This window comes from Dermacentor silvarum, chromosome 8, assembly GCF_013339745.2.
Source record: "Dermacentor silvarum isolate Dsil-2018 chromosome 8, BIME_Dsil_1.4, whole genome shotgun sequence".
Lineage (NCBI taxonomy): Eukaryota > Metazoa > Arthropoda > Arachnida > Ixodida > Ixodidae > Dermacentor > Dermacentor silvarum.
This window is the reverse complement of record NC_051161.1, coordinates 113355121-113375817: the sequence shown is the minus strand read 5'-3', so window position 1 is coordinate 113375817 and position 20697 is coordinate 113355121. Positions and strand designations below refer to the sequence as shown.

At 51.0% G+C, this 20697-nt stretch overlaps 1 protein-coding gene across 1 annotated transcript in view; it reads right to left on the bottom strand.

Annotated features, from left to right (window-relative positions):
* The window catches only part of LOC119461627 (NADH-cytochrome b5 reductase 3), a 30109-nt gene extending 10431 nt beyond the window's left edge, over positions 1-19678 (bottom strand). Inside the window, exons 1-2 of the mRNA XM_037722988.2 lie at positions 19448-19678; positions 14716-14931 (exon numbers count right to left, since the gene is read on the bottom strand). Of these exons, the coding sequence (XP_037578916.1) occupies positions 14716-14931; positions 19448-19678 (447 nt within the window). The remainder of the gene's footprint in view (positions 1-14715; positions 14932-19447) is intronic.
* Between the last annotated feature and the right edge of the window lie 1019 nt (positions 19679-20697).

Sequence of the window (20697 nt, the reverse complement as noted above, 5' to 3'; positions counted from 1 at the left end):
TCCCATTTTTCATGCCAATAATACGAACTTTATGAACGCCCCTCGTATATCTATTTTCACTGTGCTGGCTCGGCCCCACCGGAACCCTCTCCACTAGAGCGTGCTCCTCGCCTCTTGTCAGCCAATATATAGACAATGTTATTGGTTTTGAAAGCGAACAAAGGTGACCTCCTATAAACGAGGAGACTATTTGATTGGGTTGTTCAGACAACGCTGCGGGTCACCGCCCGATGCTTGCGTCGGTGGTTACGTAATTTTGACGTCAGGAGCTTGGAATCAAAACAGTTTGGAATCATTTTACGTTATAGCGCCCTTGGGCAGGCCATGTAATGCGTAGGATGGATAACCGGTGGACCATTAGAGTGACAGAATGGGTACCAAGAGAAGGGAAGTGCAGTCGAGGACGGTACAAAACTAGGTGGGGTGATGAAGTTAGCAAGTTGGTTGGAATCAGCTAGCGCAAGACAGGGGTAGTATGAGATCGTATAGGGAGAGGCCTTCGTCCTGCAGTGGACATAAATAGTCTGATGATGGTGATGATCGATGACTAGGATGGGGATTTTTTATGGCGTCCGCGCGAAAAAACTCTCTCCTAAAAAGTGAGATTGAAAGATTCAAGAATAAAAGCAAACGCATATCGCCGCTCGCGTCGGAGCTCGGATTAACGGCCACCTGTCTATATAAAACGATGTGTTTCTGTGAATGTATGACGTAGTGGGTGACGTACTGTGCGCGCGGCGACCAAGGGGAAAGGGTTCGCACCCCTCGGTGCAACCGCGCGAACGCGCTCGTGCCAGTGCTCGCGCGTTCGTCGTCGTCTTCTTCCACAGCTGGCTGCATTGCCGCTTATAATTCCAGCGTAGAATTTCGCTTCTCTTCTGCTCGCACGACTACCACCAGAGCAACGAGATACGCCACCACCGCCAACGCCACGGTACAGTACGCCACGGTACAGTACGCTCTACAGTACGCTGTAGCCACGGCAACGTGAATCGGAGACGCCGGCAGACCTAGAAAAACGCACGCGTTCTAAAAGTCGGGTCAGGCGATCAATTAGTCGAAAAGTCATGGCAAACTCTAGAAAGCCGCAATACGCAGGACCTGCACAGACTCAGCAGAACCAGGCACCGTCAGTGTCAAAACCACTCACAGCCCAAGACTCGGCGTATGCGCAGATGCTGAGCATCCTAAGACAGGAAAGACACACTGAGACCCAGCGCCTCGAAAAGAACCTACGCGAGGAATTTCAGACAGTCACGAATGCAATACAAATTCATATGCAAGCGAGATTCACGGAAATTCAGAGAAATATTCAGAAGCAACATGATGAACCTAAAAGGCGTAAGCCAGCAGATGAAAGATGACGGCTAGGCCTATATGCATCCAATGGAACTATCGAAGTTTTACGCAGAGTGGATCCACACTAAGACAGCAAATTAAAAAACTCAAACCCTTTGTCGTGCTGCTACAGGAGACAAGGGGACCGTGCATGCACTATTCAAGGTCACCGAACCTTTCAGCAGGCTACAATACTACACCCGGGCAAAGGACACCAAGCGCAAGGCCAAGCAGCTCTTTTAGTTAGACATGATTACAGACATGATGATGATGATCATTGCACCGCAACCAAACTGGAAATACCAGATTTGTGTAATGATTTCAGAGAAATTGTGACAGTAAAGCTATGTCCGCGCGGGCACCGGCCAATGGTTGCAGTTTCCACGTACTACAGACCCCTAACGGGCAAGCACCGGAATGACTCCTACCAATGGCTCGGTAAGGTGCAGGCGCAATCTGGAGGCCTTCCCATTCTAGTGGGAGGAGACATTAACGCCAAGCATCAAACATGGGGCTAAGCCAAAGCTGACCCGAGTGGACGCATACTGCACGATGCAATAGAAATATCAACTCTGGATATATGCAACACACCAGAAACACCAACCCGCATAGGGCTACACGCGCGACAACAGGACACAACGCCCGATCTGACACTAGCCACTCCAGGGCTCATAAGGCAATGGGACGTAAAATCGACGACATGGGAAAGCGACCATTTACCAATAATCATCACGCTCAATCGCAAAAAAATCCGAGAAAGGAGAGAAACGGTGTTTTTTGACTGGAAAAAATTTCGAATGGCCACCGGGGACTCTTTTGCGGACTTTAAACAATTCAGTGCTATGATGGCGGAGGCACGGCCGGAGGCCAGAGAAACTATCCCATGCGATGACACTACAACTCACATGGATATGCACCTTGCAAATCTATGGCGGAAGGTCAACCGCCTCACACAGCAATACCGGTATAAAGGAGAGCGTCACAAAGATCTAATGCGCCTTAAACATCAATACCGACTCATCAAGGAATACCAACAACAACTCGAAGCAGATACGTGGCACAATACGTGCGCGAAGCTTGGCCGGGAACCCGGTCTAAAAAGGCTATGGCAGATTTTAAGGAGCCTGCTTGGGAGAAAGAAAGGCGCGCCTCTTTTTGCGGAACTCTTTTTGCGAGAAGAGCCTGCCGTGCTGGATGACCGCGTCATCCACACTTTCTTCCCACATGCTGCCGAAGCGCCTCCGGAACCACTGCCTTCTGCCATGATAGACAACGCGAAAGAGGAGCTAGACACGCCCTTTACGCTGAGGGAATTCGTAGCGGCCCTTGCACAAGGCAAAACGAAGTCAGCTCCCGGGCACGATGGAGTGACTTGGCAAGAACTTCGAAACCTCAGCAATGAAGCTCAAGAACGGCTCTTAACAATTGTCGATGAATCCTGGGAATCCGGACTAGTGCCAAATTCACTAAAGCTTTCTCTCATCTACCCTATACCGAAGCCGGGCAAAGACCACACGAAACCAGCTAATCTATGCCCCATAGCTCTAACTTCAACTATCTGCAAATTGATCGAAAGAATGCTAAACACAAGAATGCAGCACTACATGGAATATGTACAACCGGGTTTGCAGCCTGCGCAGGTAGGTTTTCGGCCGAACATGGGCACACATGACTGCCTCTGGTTGCTCCGCAGAGTGATCAACCCCAAGTCTCGCAAACAGATGCCTGACTATATTCTTGCAGTCGATATGCGTAAGGCATTCGACAACGTGAAACAAGAGGTCATCTTACAGGAATTAGCAACCAGGTACCCTAGTCAAAGAACATGCAATTGGATCCGTAGCTTCCTCCAAAGCAGACCAATTCAGCTCCATGGCAAGGCACCGGGATGGAGTCCAAGGACCTACTACTTGGATAGGGGAGTGCCCCAGGGCTCCATCCTCGGACCTATGCTATTCAATCTGGCCATGACACGGGTAGCAGAAAGTCTTGAGCGAGACACTTCGGCCCGTTTTACTATTTACGCCGATGATATTGACGCGAAGTAAGCTGCCCACTACAGGCACCGATCTTCATAAGTCAGCTGCCCACTACATGCACAAGATCGCCAAAGAGAAGACGACGACGGGCGCAGGTGTGCGCGCGTTCTCTTGAGTGTCGGCCATCCCGCTCGTGGCGCATACCCCGTGAGTGGGTATGCGCCAAAGAAGATTAGGTCATCATCATCATCGTCGGCCATAATTAAAGAAGGCTGTTCTCTTTCGGCGAGTTCGTATTAATTATCTTCGTGACATTTTACTGGTGGAGGTGCTGGGTATATGATACCATTGCCGGAGACGCAGCGTACCCCTGACTCATCCCCAGTGAGTAGTCCGGGAGAGATTACTCCTGTGCACGCACGCACCAGCCACCGTCTTCAAGGGCTCCAACCTGAGCACGGTCTATTGCCCGATCGTATCCGGTCGATGAACCTGACGCCACAGCCTCCTGCTGCTGTTTCGCCGGCGCAGATCATCTTCAACCAGCCACAGACGCCGATTGCATTCCACGGAGATGCTACTGAAGACGTGGAAGATTGGCTAGACCATTTCGAGCGGGTCGCCGAATGCAACGGATGGAACGAAGACCGCAAGTTGCGCAACGTGTACTTCGCGCTCCAAGACTCCGCGAGGACGTGGTTCCATAACCATGAAACGACATTGACTTCGTGGCACGAATTTCGACAGCAGCTGGTCGCCACATATTCCAACATGGACAGGAAGGAGCGAGCGGAGCTGGCAATACAGGCAAGATTCCAAGCCCCGAACGAGAGCGTCACCACGTATAGTGAAGACATGGCTCGGCTGTTCAGACGTGCGGATGCCTCAATGGCCGAAGACAAGAAGGTGCGACATTTGATGCGAGGTGTGAAGCAAGAGATCTTTGCTGGACTTATTCGGAATCCGCCCACAACACTTGCAGACTTCCTTGCTGAAGCGACAGCAATGGAAAGGGCCCTTCGACAGCGTGCCAGACAATACTACCGCAACGTGATGGAACTTTCAAACAGCCCCTCTAGCATGACCTCGGAAAACCACCTCGAGGACTTACGCGAACTGATCAGGGCTGTGGTAAGAGAAGAGATCCACAAAATGCAGGTAACCGACGCGCCGACAGCCCGAATTTCTGTGGCGGAGATAGTGCGCGACGAGATTAGGCAAGCCGTTCAAGCTCCTGAGCGCTACGAGGTACCACAACAGCGGGAGCCAGTCCGAATGACTTATGCGGACGCCGTACGACGACCGTCGCTGTACGGCCCCTCAAACGTTATGCGCCCCTCCGAACAGACTGAAGTAGTGTTGAGGCGTCGCAGTCCACCGTCCATCGATGAGTCGAGGCCCAGAAAAAGCGACGTTTGGCGGGTTCCTGACCTCACGCCCCTATGTTTTCATTGCAGAGAGGCTGGCCACGTCTACAGGATGTGCCCCTATCGACGCGTGAGCCTCCGCGGGTTCCCTCCAGGTGCACCTCGTCCACGACCTGGTCAGCGCCCGATGGAGATAGAGAACTTCATCGCAAGTGGCGACAGTTCATTCGAGCAGCGAAGGCACGAGCCCCGTTCTGCATCGCGTGCTCGATACCGATCGCCAAGTCCCTCATTTCATCGAGACGCTCATAGGCGTCGTTCACCAAGCCCTGCAAACTCGGAAAACTGAGTCCAGCGACCTCCGGAGGTGAGGCCGCTGACGCCGAACGCTTCGAATATCCTCCATCACGACGACAACGACGACAAAGCACCGACGTTCAGTCACACTCCTGTGCCCAAAGGCAATTGGTAACGTCAGACATACTGATTACCATAGACGACGAAGAAGTTACCGCTTTAATTGACACTGGTGCGGACAGCTCGATTATTAGCAGAGAGCTTGCGTCAAAGTTAAAGTTTTTACGCAGTGGGCTGGGTCGCATGTCCGTACTGCTGGAGGGCATTTATTAATTCCCGTGGGCAGATGCACCACTCGGGTAAATATTCGTGGATTTACGTACGTCTGGGTCTTTATTATTCTGCCCAGCTGCTCGAGGGACTTGATACTCGGCATGGACTTTCTACAGGCGAATGGAGCCATAATTAACCTGGAAAAATCGAGCGTGACGTTCTCTACGGCAAAAGCCATAGCAAGCGACGCTAGCGACGAGAATCCCACCGAAAACGCCTTGCGCATCGTCGAATACAGCATAACGGTACCGCCAAGAAGCAGCTTACTGACCCTGGTTACGTGCGACGCATTAGACGGCTATGAGGGCATCGCCGAGGAAAACATTCCGTTAATGCTTGAGCGGAACATCTGCATTGCACGGGGCCTCGTTCAGCTTCAGCACAGACGCTCATTAGTCCTGCTGACAAACTTCAGCAACGAATATCAGCACTTACTGCAACGTACTGCAAGGCACAGCTGTCGCCTTCCTCCATGAAATTGCTGCCTTCACTGATGTCGCCTCGCTAGAAACTGCTTCCCCTAATTCATCAAAAGAGGCCAACCTGAACGATCGCATTCAGATTAACCCGGGCTTATCGGAACGACAGAAAGAGCAGCTACTGGACCTTGTCAATGACTTCTCTGGCTGTTTCTCTACCGAGTCTAAAGTACGGGGCACCTTCGTTACGAAGCATCGCATTCCTACGGAAGAGTCAGCACGCCCCATTTGTCAGCATCCTTACCGCGTTGCGCCTACGGAAATGGAGGTGATAAAGCGCCAGGTTCAAGAAATGTTAGATGATGACGTGATTCAGCCGTCCATAAGTCCATGGGCGTCACCCGTCGTTTCAGTTAAAAGGAAGGACAACACACTACGCTTCTGCGTAGACTACAGACGGCTTAATAGTGTCAATGCGACGTTTATCCTCTGCCACGGATCGATGACGCTCTGGACCGTCTACGCCACGCCCAATTTTTCACCTCGTTGGATCTTAAGTCTGGGTACTGGCAGTAGAGCACTGCACGGGCTGGGGCTTACCCGAAAGCCTGGGCCCGGCCCGACCCGTGGGCCGGGCCGGGTAGAGCAGTTTTTTCACGGGCTCGGGCACGGCGTGTGCTTTTTGACCCGGGCCCGGGCCGGGCTCGGGTTTTTTGACGAGGGCCCGGGCCGGGCTCGGGCTTTCTTCGAGTTATTCTCGGGCTTCTCAACTCTGAAAAACATGTATTTTTCGGTCTCGGGCCGGGTTCGGGCCGGTTTCGAGCCGGGCTCGGGCTGGGCTCGGGCTTAAGGTAAAGGGGTGGCGGGCCGGGCCGGGCGGGTAACGTAGATTATTTCCGGGCCCGGGCCGGGCCCGGGTCTCGCCATAAAAGTTTTGATCGGGCTCGGGCGGGCCGCCCAATCGGCCCGTGCAGTGCCGATTCGAAAAATCGGCCCGTGCAGTGCTCTAACTGGCAGATCGAAGTAGATGAGCGTGACCTCGAAAAAACGGCATTTGTGACTCCTGATGGATTATATGAATTTAAAGTCCTCCCATTCGCCCTGTGTTCCGCAGCTGCCACATTTCAGCGGATGATGGACACTGTTCTCTCTGGACTGAAATGGCAGACGTGCTTAGTCTACTTAGACGACGTTGTGTTTTCTAGAACGATTGATGAACATCTCGAACGACTCAAGAATGTACTCCTCGCAATCAGCAAAGCAAATCTGACAATCAAGCCTGAGAAATGTCATTTTGGCTTTCAGGAGCTAAAGTTTCTCGGACACGTAGTCAGCCCCCGTGGTGTTCGGCCAGACGCCGAGAAGCTAGCTGCCGTCGCTGAGTTCCCGGGTCCAACAGACAAGAAGGCAGTTCAGCGATTCTTAGGTCTCTGCGCCTACTACCGTCGTTTTGTCGAAGGATTTTCAATTAAGGATCGCCGAACCATTAACGAGATTAACACGCCAAGATGCACCCTTCGAGTGGACGGAAGAACAACAGGAAGCCTATACAGAATTGCGGAAGCGACTGCAAACAGCCCCCGTACTCGAGCATTTCGACGACAAGAAAGAAAACATATACACAGGAAAGAGAAATCGAGAAGCAAAGGCTGGCAACTGCCACCAGAAGGGGCACAACGCCTGCCTACTCTTCGGAAAGGACGAGAGAAACATAGAAGGCTGACACAGAAATCCACACAGACGCCAGCAACGTGGGGCTCGGTGCTATACTCGTTCAGTGGCAAGACGGCGCCGAACGAGTACTAGCCTACGCGAGCCGCAGTCTCACAAAGACGGAGGTCAACTATTCCACGACTGAAAAGGAGTGTCTAGCTGTCGTTTGGGCCATCGGCAAGTTCCGACCCTACCTTTACGGCCGCCCTTTTCGCGTAGTAAGTGACCACCACTCACTGTGTTGGCTTGCGAGTCTTAGGGACCCTTCAGGCCGCCTCGCTCGTTGGAGCCTCCGCCTTCAGGAGTACGACGTCACAGTGGTATGTCGATCCGGACAGAAGCACGGCGACGCTGACTGCCTCTCACGTGCACCTATACCTTGGAAGCCCTGTGACGTAGAGCAAGATTTCCCGTTTCTTGGTGTAGTGGACACTGTCGAGATGGCTGACCTCCAACGTGCAGACAGTACATTGCTTCTCCTCATCAGATACCTTCAGGGAGCCGACGTTGCTGTCCCACGAGCGATGTCACGAGGTCTGATTTCTTACTGCCTCCGGAACGACGTGCTCTATAAAAAGAACTCCGAAAACAGCCAAGAAACGTTCCTTCTTGTCGTCCCAGTTTCGCTGCGCGAAGAAGTACTGCAGGCGTGTCATGACGACCCGTGTGCCGCGGACACTTAGGCTTCGCCAGGACGTTAGCGCGCATACGCCAGAAGTATTACTGGCCACAACTATTCTCGTCCGTTCAGCGCTAAGTGAGAAGCTGCCGTGATTGTCAACGGCGCAAGGTTCCACCTTTGAAACCTGCTGGTCTTCTGCAACCCCTGAACCCTCCTCCACCACCGTTTCAACAGGTGGGAATGGACCTCCTCGGTCCGTTGCCTACGTCGTCGACAGGAAACAAATGGATAGTCGTCGCAACGGACTACCTAACGAGGTACGCAGAAACCAAAGCTGTGCCCCGCGGAACCGCTAGAGAAGTCGCGATGTTTTTTTTTTTTCCCATGAAATCGTACTACGTCACGGGGCCCCTTCCATCTTAATATTCGATCGAGGAACTGCGTTTACTGCTGACTAAATGCACGAGATCGTCACGCTGACCCACACCAATCATCGGAAAACCACGACCTATCACCCACAAACTAATGGACTAACCAAGCGCCTCAACAGAACTATGGCCGATATGACCTCGATGTACGTTGACGTAGAGCACAAGTCATGGGACCAAATTCTACCATACGTGACATTCGCATACAATACGGCTGTGCAGGAAACCACCCGATTCACACCATTTGAACTGGTTTATGGGCGCTGCGTAACAACACCTTTAGACGCCATGCTCCCGGTAGACAACGGAACAACAAGAAGTGCCAACGCTGACGACATAATCCAGAAACGAAGAAGCTCGACAGCTTGCTCGCAACCGCATCCGCAACCAACAGAGTGCCGACGCCCGTCGTTACAACAGTGGCCGAAGAAACATCCAGTACGAACCCGGCGACTATGTTTGGGTGTGGACACCCGTCCGTCATCAGGGGCTGTCAGAAAAATTACTGCCCAGATACTTTGACCCGAACAAGATCGTAAGGCGACTCAGCGACGTGAACTACGAGGTCGTCCCTCAGAGAACTAATATGAGCTCGAGCCGACGGCGAGCACGAGCCGAGATTGTGAACGTAGTACGTATGAAGCCCTACTACGCCCGCGAAGAAGTGCCCCTCTGATCAACTCTCTCCCACGCCCTCTGTCGCCCTTTACCCTCTCCAACCGACGACCGGGACGGTCGCTTTTCACGTGGGGAGTAATGACGCGAAGTAAGCTGCCCACTACAGGCACCGATAGTCATAAGTCAGCTGCCCACTACAGGCACAAGATCGCCAAAGACGACGAAGGGCGCAGGTGTGCGCGCGTTCTCTTGAGTGTCGGCCAGGGGCATAGCCAGGGGGGCGGGAGGTTCAAACCCCCCCCCCCCCCCCGGAATTTTTTCCGCAACCCCCCACCCTTTGTTCTCGTCGCTTCGCGCTGACATAATTCATGAAACCGGTGCTACTATCACAATTTCATTCCTGGGCGCTTCCGTTTGGGTTGGTAATTTACAGCGAATCATGTCTGCATATGGAAAAAACTGTCACGGTGTTTGTCAAGGCTTTGGCACTCTGTGAAGTTTTGGGCGAGATTGTGGCGGCCGCATCCTGAAGCAACAAATGCGGCAGCCGCATTTTAGATGATGGCGAAAACGCTCGAGACCCGTTTAGTTAGATTTAGGTGCACGCTAAAGAACCCAGGTGGTCGAAATCTCCGGTATACATTTCCGCCGCTTCCCTTCAGGTACCGGTTAGGTCGCGCTCGCGCAGGATCGCGCGAGAAACGTCTCTTGTTTGCGATTGCGCCCTTACGGAGGGCTGGTAATTACTGTTGTGTTGGTGAATCCCAAACCAGCAATTACGGAAGGCTGGTAGTTGCCGTTTTGTTGTGGAATCCCAAACCAGCAATGTACACACGAAGGGGTTGATGACAGCAGTGAAATTCCACCGACTCGCAACAGAATGCACGAAACAGACAACCGACAAGCATGGATTACTGCTGCGCGCAGTACAGCGTAAGTAAACTCTTGTTGCAGGCGCTGACAGTTCTCGTCGGAGTTCACGCGTCCTGAGAAATTGATTATGTGCACTATGCACTGAACAAGACCGGAGTTCATTCCTGCATCACTAGTACACCAATCAGTCGAGATTCTGTGAGGTCCAAGGCCGCTTCCTGTTTTCACCGGCGTAAGTGAAGCAGAAATGAGTTGCACGCACTACTTAAAATGCGTACACATGCCATATCTATGCTGTGCGGTGAAATATTCTGTACAATAATTCTGAATCTGTTGACGTAAAGGCAAATGACGGCTGCACGCTCGCGCACAGCGGAAGACACAGCGGCCCATGCACTATAGCCGCAGGAAATGCAACCCTCTCTTATGAGGGAGCAGGGCGACGAAAGCTTCGGAAAAAAAAAGCCTTACGCGTTTTTGCGCGTATTTAAGTTTTCTAGCGCAAAGACGCAGCGAACAAGCTATTGCTAACCATGGGAGTAGGTATAGCCTGGTCACACGTGCATTTTCACGTGTATAGCCGTCCTTGACTTGTGAAACGCACTTCGCCCCGACGAGGACGACGCCATCTAGGCTTAACGGAAATGAACAATTAATGATGTCTTCTCCGATCGCACGGGTCGTCTCAATGATGCGTTTTCGAAGACTGGTCCATTCAGTGGCGCGATGAGAGACCGTTGCTGCAAACGCCCACTGCACCTGTCGTACTTACTGTATTTACTGAGCTTACTTTAATTTTTACTTAATTTCTTCACAAGCACACGCACACGCGAGGGGGGCAGGGGGGGGGGGGGGGGGTCCCATGTCTTTGATATACATGTATAGAGTCTGCTTAAACTACCGATATTTATTATCGACCACGTGACGTAAAGGAAAGCAGAAGCTTGCCCCCCCCCCCCCCCCCCCGAAAAAAATTTCTGGCTACGCCCCTGGTGTCGGCCATCATTAAAGAAGGCTGTTCTCTTTCGGCGAGTTCGTATTCATTATCTTCGTGACAATATAACAATATGGACAGAAGCCGCGGATTATTCCGACATGCAGAGCATGCAAACTGAACTGGAAGCAGCGATCCTGAGCTTTAGCAACACAACCTCGGACTGCAACTCTCGCCGGAGAAGACGGAACTGATCAGCGTAGACGGAAACAAAGCGACCAATGTAAACAATCAGATCACTTTACACATAGGCCAAAGCCATATTGCGTCGACCAATGGACAAATTAGGATACTCGGAGCACAGATTGCTAGCTGCAACAGCCCCCAGCTATGGATTCGCACACTAAATCAAAAATGGAGACCGCTATTGCACATGGTTAGACGAATATCGAGCAAGTATGGCGGAGCGTCTCAGAAAGCGTGCCAAACGCTTGCAAAAGCAGTCGCGGTTGGAAGGATTCTTTACGGGGCACCCGTGTACGAATTCTCTGAACGAGACCTCGGCGACATCGAAAAGTTACACAGGGCCACCCTCCGTACGATCACTGGGCTACCGAAGCACACGAGGAACGAGGACCTGCTCAAGCTAGTAACGATTCCACCCATACGGGACATAAAACACGACTCAGGGAAAACAGATCATGGCATGGGATAAACAAGTCTATGCGAAGCCAGAGCCCGCGGAAGCGACCATAACGCCACCATGGGAAGCACCACTGGGCATACGGAGACAACAACGCCCTATCGCCAGACGAAACGCGGAAGCTATAAAAATATTTGAAAAGAGATTACAACTAAGAACGCCGCAGCACACCATTGACATCTACACGGACGCTGCAATCAAAGACGACATGGCAAGCATGGCCTGGGTTAGCACATCTGCACCCCAACACAATGGCGATCACACATGTCAGCTTCCCGGGGGTGCAACCTTGCACGCAGAACCTTAAGCTATATGGGGAGCGGTCAACACCATTCCCATTGACATGGGAGACATTGTAGAGCAGAGTGTGCGAAATAATTATCGGATCCTAAGTGACTCGTACGAAGCGGTGGCCGAATTAACGGTGCCTACGACAGATGATACTGTGGCTAACACACCAGAAAAAAAGCTGAAGAGAATACAGGACAATGGGACAAATGTTGAAATCATATATGGACACCGGGGCACACCGGCACGGATGGGAGAAACGCAGCCGCTCACGCAGTTGCCGCGCAAGCGGGTGGGCTTGATTACACGTACAGCTCCCCACACTCCATTTCCTCGCCAAACCCCGCGGACCAAAATCCATACCTAAAGATATTGGCCGAAGGCTCTCCTAGCAGAGCACTGGTGCATTACATTCGCACTAAAATAAAAGCAGACAGTAAACGGAGACTATTAGAAGCTACACCAGTACATGTGTTTGACAAGGGCGGCCTTACTCGCACGGAAGAGTTTTTTTTTTAACAAGGTTATGGCCAACGCTGCATACGCACCACACATGCTTGAGAAATGGCACCAAACCAGACAAGCTACGACTGCGAGCACTTATACCCGATGCACACATTGTCAGGAGTCATGCAGAGCCGATTTGCAACACCTCATTTGGAACTGTGCAGCTTTTTCAGAAGGGAGATCCAACATTCAACATTTACTGCACGGAGATATTAGAACACTAGGAATTGGAATACAAACTAACCCTGAAACACAGAAAGCCATTGCGACATATGGCAGACAAGGTGGCTTGTTTCGAGTAGTGTAGCACAGACCGTGCCGAGTAGTGTCGACCAGCCCGTGCGAGAGTGGCGGAACTGAACATGCACCTGAGCCTGCATAAAGCGGGAGATCAAAGACAGAGATGAAGATGTGCCTCAGCCAACAATCCGGGAACCCACATTCCTTTCCCACATAATCCCCAACAGCGGCCTAGAGCCGTCCCCTTCCTTAAAATAAAGGCTTTATTCATTCATTCTTCTCTTCTGTCGTCGTAATAGCGACGCCGCATTTACGGGGGTATGAGCCATTGCCGTCGTCTTACGTCAAGGACAGATTTAATAACAGAGGTGATACGCGAATGTGTGTGCGTACTTATCGTCATGAGGACAACCGATCAGGACAATAAATATGTTCGTATACCTTTGTTCAAAATTTTGTGTCACCTCTGTGTCAAGCGCTAAACAGCTTCGCTGGTCGTCCACGTTCACAGAGTGGAATGTCCCATTAATTATATTTTTTTTATTGCGATAGCAATTATATGGACACTCAAAAGCAGATGACTGCCATCGGCGTCGCCGTCGCCGTCGCCGTGAGGTTCCGTATGACGTCAATGGAGATGAAATCGGCGCCGCGCGCCGAACGCTGTATGTGCGAGTGAAAGAGCGCGAGGGGCGCGCGCTTTTATGGGGAATGAACGCACGGCGGAGAACAAACGCGCGTTCTGCGCCGTGCTCCCTTAAGGGCTGCAGAAGTAGGCGTCTCTTTCCTCCTTTACAATCACCATATATGTAGAGCAAACGTGCCTTCTTCCGACGCGCGAGAGGCCGTGGGGGGGGGGGGGGGGAGGAAAGGGAGGCGACGTTTAGCTGTGGCACAAAATGCCTATTTATATAAAACGTTGTGAGGCGAGTAGGTGGTAAAGACTTCCGACGCTGCTCGACAAGTGTCCCGTTCTGATCTCGTCGAAAACCTCCGAGCCGCCCCCAGAGGCTCCGGCAACAGTCACCAACGCCGCGCGCGTTTTGTGCGAACGCAGGCAAAACGCCGACGGCGTCGACAACAGTTCTGTGTGTTGCCGGTGCTGCTGCATGTCCAGGTTTGTACAGCTGATAAAACTACTATCCTTACTCCGTATAGCTCTCTACAAATTAGCTATCGCAATTGATGCTTCGCCTTTCGGGTGAAACTGCGACAACTTTTTTAAATCTTGGGCAGCCGAGTTGGGGGTGCGGCCCTTACACGGGTGTGGCCCTTGCACGAGTTCATACGGTAATTTTCTTTTCTATTTCTACAACACTGAATATAGCTTGTTCGGCCTTCCACTTTCATTTTCATTTTTCATTTAATTTTCCTTTAGTTACCCTAAGGGCCCAGAATCGGGCATTGCATAGAAGGGGGGGGGGGGGGTGATAACAACAACAAGAAACTTTAAAACGGGCCGGGTTATAAGCATGAAGAACAAAACGCAAAGACGGAACACAATTCATTACAGCATTAAGGAGATGCAGTGCATCTAGTAGTGACATGAAGTACTTATTATATAATGCAACAATACAAGATCGAGCTACAACACCATTAGAATAATACGACAAATGTGTGACCAGGGGCCGATCCAGGTTTTTTCTGAGAGGGGGGGGGGGGGGGGGTCAGCTTTTGTCAAAATGATGGTGATGATAGTAGCCTTTATTATTTACCGAAATTCACCGTTTCTGCTCACGATAAAACCGCCTCGGTTTACCGTGGCTTGTGCAACACCTGTAGCGAAGCCAGGTATCGGTTTCTCCGAACTTATAGGAAAAGGACGTTGCCCAACATGGCCATGTGCTTGGCGGCTGTATCTGATAATATATCTAAGTCTGTATTGTTTCTGATAATAAAATTTGCGATGATCTGTTGCAGATTCGTTATAGGTGCGCAAGCACGGGCCCGTCTTTGTATTTCGGTTGGGACATCATGATTTCCGTAAAAAGCTGCTTTGTGTTCGGCCTATATAACTCTATCAAATCGAAGAGAACACGAGGGAACAAGGATATACCTGTACTTCGTCTCCCGGCTGGAGAGTGTCCAGGAACTGGGACATCAGTCCTCCCTGGGGAAACTCGGTGGACACGCCGGCCTTGTAGATCTTGACGATGATTTCGAAGCTTCCGCGTTGGTCGCACAGGCTCACGGGGGTGTAGGGCCGCATGAGCAGGCGGTCGCCAGCCAGTGCGCGCAGCATTATGTGCTCGCCGACGCGCACGCCCAGTCTCTGCCGTGCCGTAAGATAAGAAGAAGAAAAAAAACGGGCAAGTTTGCACTCGGTCGTGCAAAGCTTAGGCACAGCGAAACTGTCCAACTGGCTCAGCGAAACAATTCTCAAGTCCTACTGGCTGCTACTTCTCGGTATTAACTTGGTTTCTGCTAGGTCTTAACTTGGTTTAATTTGACTACGTATGCAGGGGAAGGTATTCTCGAGCGATCATTTTCGGAGGTACCTTCCCTTTTGCGACATTTCGTGTGACTAGCGCTGGACGCGTCGGCGCCTACGAGCGACAGCGTTCCTGGCATGCCACAAACGCAGGCAGGCTAACCAAGGTTGGCACAGTGCCAAGAACGTTGTTTCTTGCCGACGCCCAACGCGTTGAAGGCTAGCCGCTCGATATCAATCCGACAGCTTTTTTTTTTTCTCCTGGCTCAGCGCACCGCGGAGAGAAGAGAGGCGGGATCGGAAAGGGAGGGAGCTCGCGAAAAGGAGGCCGCGTGCGCATGCACGCGGTCTCCTCCTTCTCTTCCTGGTTGCCATGGCTACGGCGCGGCAGTTTCTTGATACGAACCACAATTACGGCTAGCTTAAACAGCTTCGCTGTTAAAAAAATAAATCAAACGGTCTTTCCAACATCCCGAACGTCGGCTGTAAATAAGGGTTTATGGAGTCGCGGCTCCATGTCAGTAAGACTTTAATTCAATGCCCAACAGGAATGCGCACGGCGCTACAGTTTATGAAATAGAAACCTCAAGTTTCCGCTTGAAAGAAGATGTTTCCTACTGCAGTAGTCAAAATCTCAAAACAGGCTTTGCCCCGTACTTTATGTTATGCTTTCTTCAAGACAACTGTGTCCTCAACATCGCCATAGCTGTACGTGTATAGTAAAAACAAAATGCCAATTCCACGCACTGTGGGAAACAATATTATGCGGAGCATTTGCACGTAACTGATCACCTAGCGGCGTTCGCGGTTTCGTAAAGTGTAACCAGATGGCCCAACATGTGCGTGTAGAGCGAGCAATGGCGCGACAACGGCAAGACGGCGGCACGACGATAACAAAGACACGACGATTGGTAAATTTACTCCGTCGAATAAATGTTATGACCGTGGAGCCAGTGCAGTGGAAAAACTGGGCCGACCCCCAAAACTCAATATGTCACACAACGTTTCAAAGCGCTAGCTTGCACGGGGGAAGGTGTGTGTTGAGGTTGTTATATTCTCTTGTGCCATGGCTAATTTCTTTGGTGCCACGCATGCGAATGATCCATGTCGCCATTACTCTTCTGAACCGGAAACAAAAGACCTGTTCAAGGACATTGTCGACATCTTCTACCCGATACCCATTGTACATAAGTAATTGCTTACCCAACAGCTAGCACCAGGATATATTTTTTTGTAAAGGGTAAAACGAATACATTCACCATCACGCGCCCAATTCTTTTTCTTCGAATTACGTAAGGACGCAATAGAAGTTAAAAATACAGATGTAGGAGAAGGGTCTATTTGTTGCTTTGGGAAGCTACCATTCTATAATTCGAAATGACAGAGCAGGTCAATTTAGACTGCTGGGAAAGCGCGTTATTTTAGCACGCTATGCAATGAACACCAAGGGCGCGGACATAGGCCGGCGTTTCCAGCGTACCAGGCAGCGGCCACAAAGTCAGATACTTCACGCCAATGACGTCAGCATTGCCGAAAATTTACCCCTGCAGCATGCGCACAAGTGGGCGGTGAGCGAACGCTTTTCGTTTGGCGAAAGCGTCAACTCCGCATGCTCTCTTCAGTGCACCAGGAGCGCCACTCTGGACATCGTCAAATTCCGTCATACTGCCGAATTCTGTAACGGACGCATTTTTAGCCAACCGAAGAGGCCGTAGCAGCCCCCTGGGCCAATCAGAGCTGACAAGATGGCGAATGTGACAATATGGCGGAACTCGACAATCTCCAGGGGCGGTATTCTGTAACAGTCTACTTAGTGGACTGTCCACTTCGGCTGTCGCCATTGGGTGCTGCTTGATGTGCGCGAAGGTGCCAGCCAGTCTCCTTCCTGCTCTTGAAGCAGCAGCCAATCAGAGACAGCCGAAATGGACAGTCCACTAAGTAGACTCTTACAGAATACCGCCACAGAGAAGAGTAACCCAGAACTGTAGGGGATTTGCCGCTAGTCGATAATGGAATGCAGTGCGCGTGATAACGATGTTCACTTCGATCCTTACGTCACCTTGCACAAAAGTTGTCGCAGTTTCACCTGAAAGGTGAAGCATCAATTGCGATAGCAAATTTGTAGAGAGCTATACAGAGTAATGATGTTAGTTTTATCAGCTGTATAAACTTGGACATGCAGTAGCACCGGCAACGCGCAGAACTGTTGTCGACGCCATCGGCGTTTTGCCCGCGTTCGCTCAAAATGCGTGCGGCGTTGGTGACTGTTGCCGGAGCCTCTGATATAAATAGGCACTTGGTGCCACAGCTAAACGTCGCCTCCCTTCCCTCCCCCTTCCCCCCTCCCCCACGGCCTCTCGCGCATCGGAAGAAGGCGCGTTTGCTCTACATATATGGTGATTGTAAAGGAGGAAAGAGACGCCTACTTTTGCAGCCCTTAAGGAGGCACGGCGCAGAACGCGCGTTTGTTCTCCGCCGTGCGTTCACTCCCCGTGAAAGAGCGCGTCCCTCGCGCCCTTTCACTCGCACATACAGCGTTCGGCGGCGCGCGGTCACGATTTCATCTCCATTGACGTCATACGGAACCTCACGGCGACGGCGACGGCGACGCCGACGGCAGAAATCTGCTTTTGAGTGTCCATATAATTGCTATCGCAATAATATCCTGGAAACATCTGGCCGATTACCATACTGACGTCAATATTTTACATGTTTACAATTACTTAGCGGAAGTCATTAACAAGTTCATCGAAGTCAATAAAAGCAAATAGAAAGTGTACGCGAAATGCAGTGATAAGTATGTGGCCGGCTGGAAACTGGTACACGCGCAAGTGCTCTCGGTCGTGCTATGCGACGTGCCAGTCGTGTCTCAGGGATAGTTCCCGTCGGTACGAGATAAGTATGCGTGCGATCACAACCTAAAGGTTAGGACATCGGGATGTTGTGCTGGGGCACCTTGGTACAAAATCCGCCGTCGTACATGTAATATTTTATTGCGATAGCAATTATATGGACACTCCAAAGCAGATTTCTGCCGTCGGCGTCGCCGTCGCCGTTGTTATTGAAGAGGCCCCGATTCAGGCAAGAAAGGAACCAACATGCCTCTGCAATCATGGAACGAGGCAATAAGGGCTTCACAATAAATGTACACCTCGTATGACGTCACGGCGAAACGTCCACTTCCAACACAAGCATCTGCGGCGCGGAGGCTAGCTACCCAGGGGGATGACTGAAAACCCGGGGAGCTACTCTAAACAATGTTACTGCGTTAAAAAAAATTTCTGTGGAAACTGTCGATGATGAGTGTCCATGTAAGCGAATAGCAGAACGCTTCAAGAAAGTCATTCGCTTTGTTAAGCAAATGATGCGCCTAAGGTATATAATATATATATACCACGTGTCCCAAGTAACTTGGGCCAAAATTAAAAAAAAAAACTATTATGAGGGTGCCACGTAGCTGGACAAACCAAGGTAATGTTCTTTGCCGTCGCTTGGAGCAGGCCAGACTATTTTTTTGTATTTCGCCTGATTACATATTAAGTCATTAATAATTAATCACCTGCTCAAATATTGTACTCAGAGCAAAAGTGTCAATGAGAAAATTGTATACCATCCTGAAATGTTCCCGATCCGGCTTCTTGTTTAATACATGTTACATAGAAGTTTTTAAAGCGAAGCTTTATATGGCTAGGCGAAATGAAAAAGCGTCTGTACGTCGCCTGTGTACAGAAAACTATCATCATCAGCATTGGCTCGAGCGTCGCCGTCTTCCACAACTGCAGCATGACTCTTTGGCGCCCCTCGGGTTGCGCTCATTTTGAGACGCACGTGATCTCGAGCGAAAGCGTTGCTACGTCAGAAGGTGTAGATGTTGTGATGGAGCGCTTTGTCTGTACTACCGCTAAAGATGTGCTGAGTAACGACTCTGTTCCCAACGGAATTAAGCAATAAAAGAAATGATACCTAAATATCCACACTGCGACAAATATACTGGGTGTCTCACGTAACTTAAGCCGAAGTTTAAAAATATGCAAGTACCGTGTAGCTGGACCTTGGACAGGACCAAAGTGTTGTTGTTTGCCTCTCGCTAGACGACGATGAACGCGTGCCGAGCACAACCTGAGGGGCGCCAACGAGCCAGCTGCGGAAGAAGACGACGACGCCCGAGCCAGTACTGATAATAATAGTTTTCTGTACACAGGCGATGGATAGGCGCTTTTTCCTTTCGCCTAGCCATATAAAGCTTCACTTTAAAAACGAAATAAAATATAAAATCTGAAATGGATATTCTGGCCAACCATATATAGAGAACCAATAGTCACGAGTGCTGCATAGGTGCGGCTCGTCGTCGCCTTACCTGTCTATATCTGCGCAGGGAGAACCGAAAAAGCCGCACGTTGTGGCCGATCGACTCGCGGCGCTTCAGCATGACTGTGTACAGGGCGCTGGGGTCGGCAAGGAGCACGTCGTCCTTCGTACAGCTGCGTATCTTGCGGAACACGAACACGGCCGCCAAAAGGCCTCCGGCGAACGTCAGTAGCGCGACCAGTAGCGGTGGTCGTCGGAGCCTCAAGTCCAGCAATGACATCGCGGAACGAACGGAATGCACGGCCTCTTCTTCTTCTGCTCCCTTCCCGACATGACAGGCCCCGCTTGTGAAATTTGGGAGGGGGGGGGGGGAGGGGGTAGGGTAGTGTGTTATTAATGAGTTGGTACAGTGTGCCGTTGACTGAATCACTAGTATTTGCATGCAGTGCTTTATGATGTTAAAAAGTTAGTGACGTTTCACTTCGTGAGCGCGGATTACGCGCAAGCGTATGGACGCCGCGAAAGTATACAGCGAGCACCACGGCGTCGAAGCACAAACGAAAAGGGCGCGAACGCGGCGATTCTCTTTTCCATCTCCAGGCGCCTTCCTCCTCCGGCGCCGGCTTTTCTCGCCGATTTGACAGACGCGGCATCTACACGCTTGCGCGTTAAAACTGAATAAAAGGTGGAAAATATATTATTGTCCTCCACTGCAAATAACACAAACTGTAGAGAAATACTAAATATACAAGAAAGTAGAGAATGAACCATCTTTCCCAACATATTCCGATAATATTCACTATAACGTTGTTCTTTTTTTTTTTTTTTCATGCGAAAGCGTCAAATGGCTCATTGCGCGAAAAAGCCGGCTCGAGTGTCCGTAGCCAGTAGCCATGGAGGAAGGAAAAAGTCTATAGCAGCTGAAATTCCCATTTGCTGCGACACCACGTCACGAGCGTGCCTCGGCGGAGTTCTCATTGGCTCTGCTCGAGGGAGCAGAGTTGGCGAAACGGAACACCAACTCTCCAGGTGTTGCGTGAGGGGAGAGGGGGTCGCCGCGACGCCACGTCACCATCGCCCTCGCTCTCGGAAGCCTGTGTTATCGGCGCGTTCCTTGACCACGCAAGCTCTCGCCTGCGTTCTAAATGCGCCTCGGTAGGGTCAAATCAAAACGCGCCAAGCGTCTCAACGCACTCGCTTGTCCGCGAGGAGTTCAAAACTCGAAGCGACCGCTCACCGGCGTTCAATCGGACGTTAATGTTTTCTCATTCACAACTTATAAGCAGTGCTTAGGTGGGC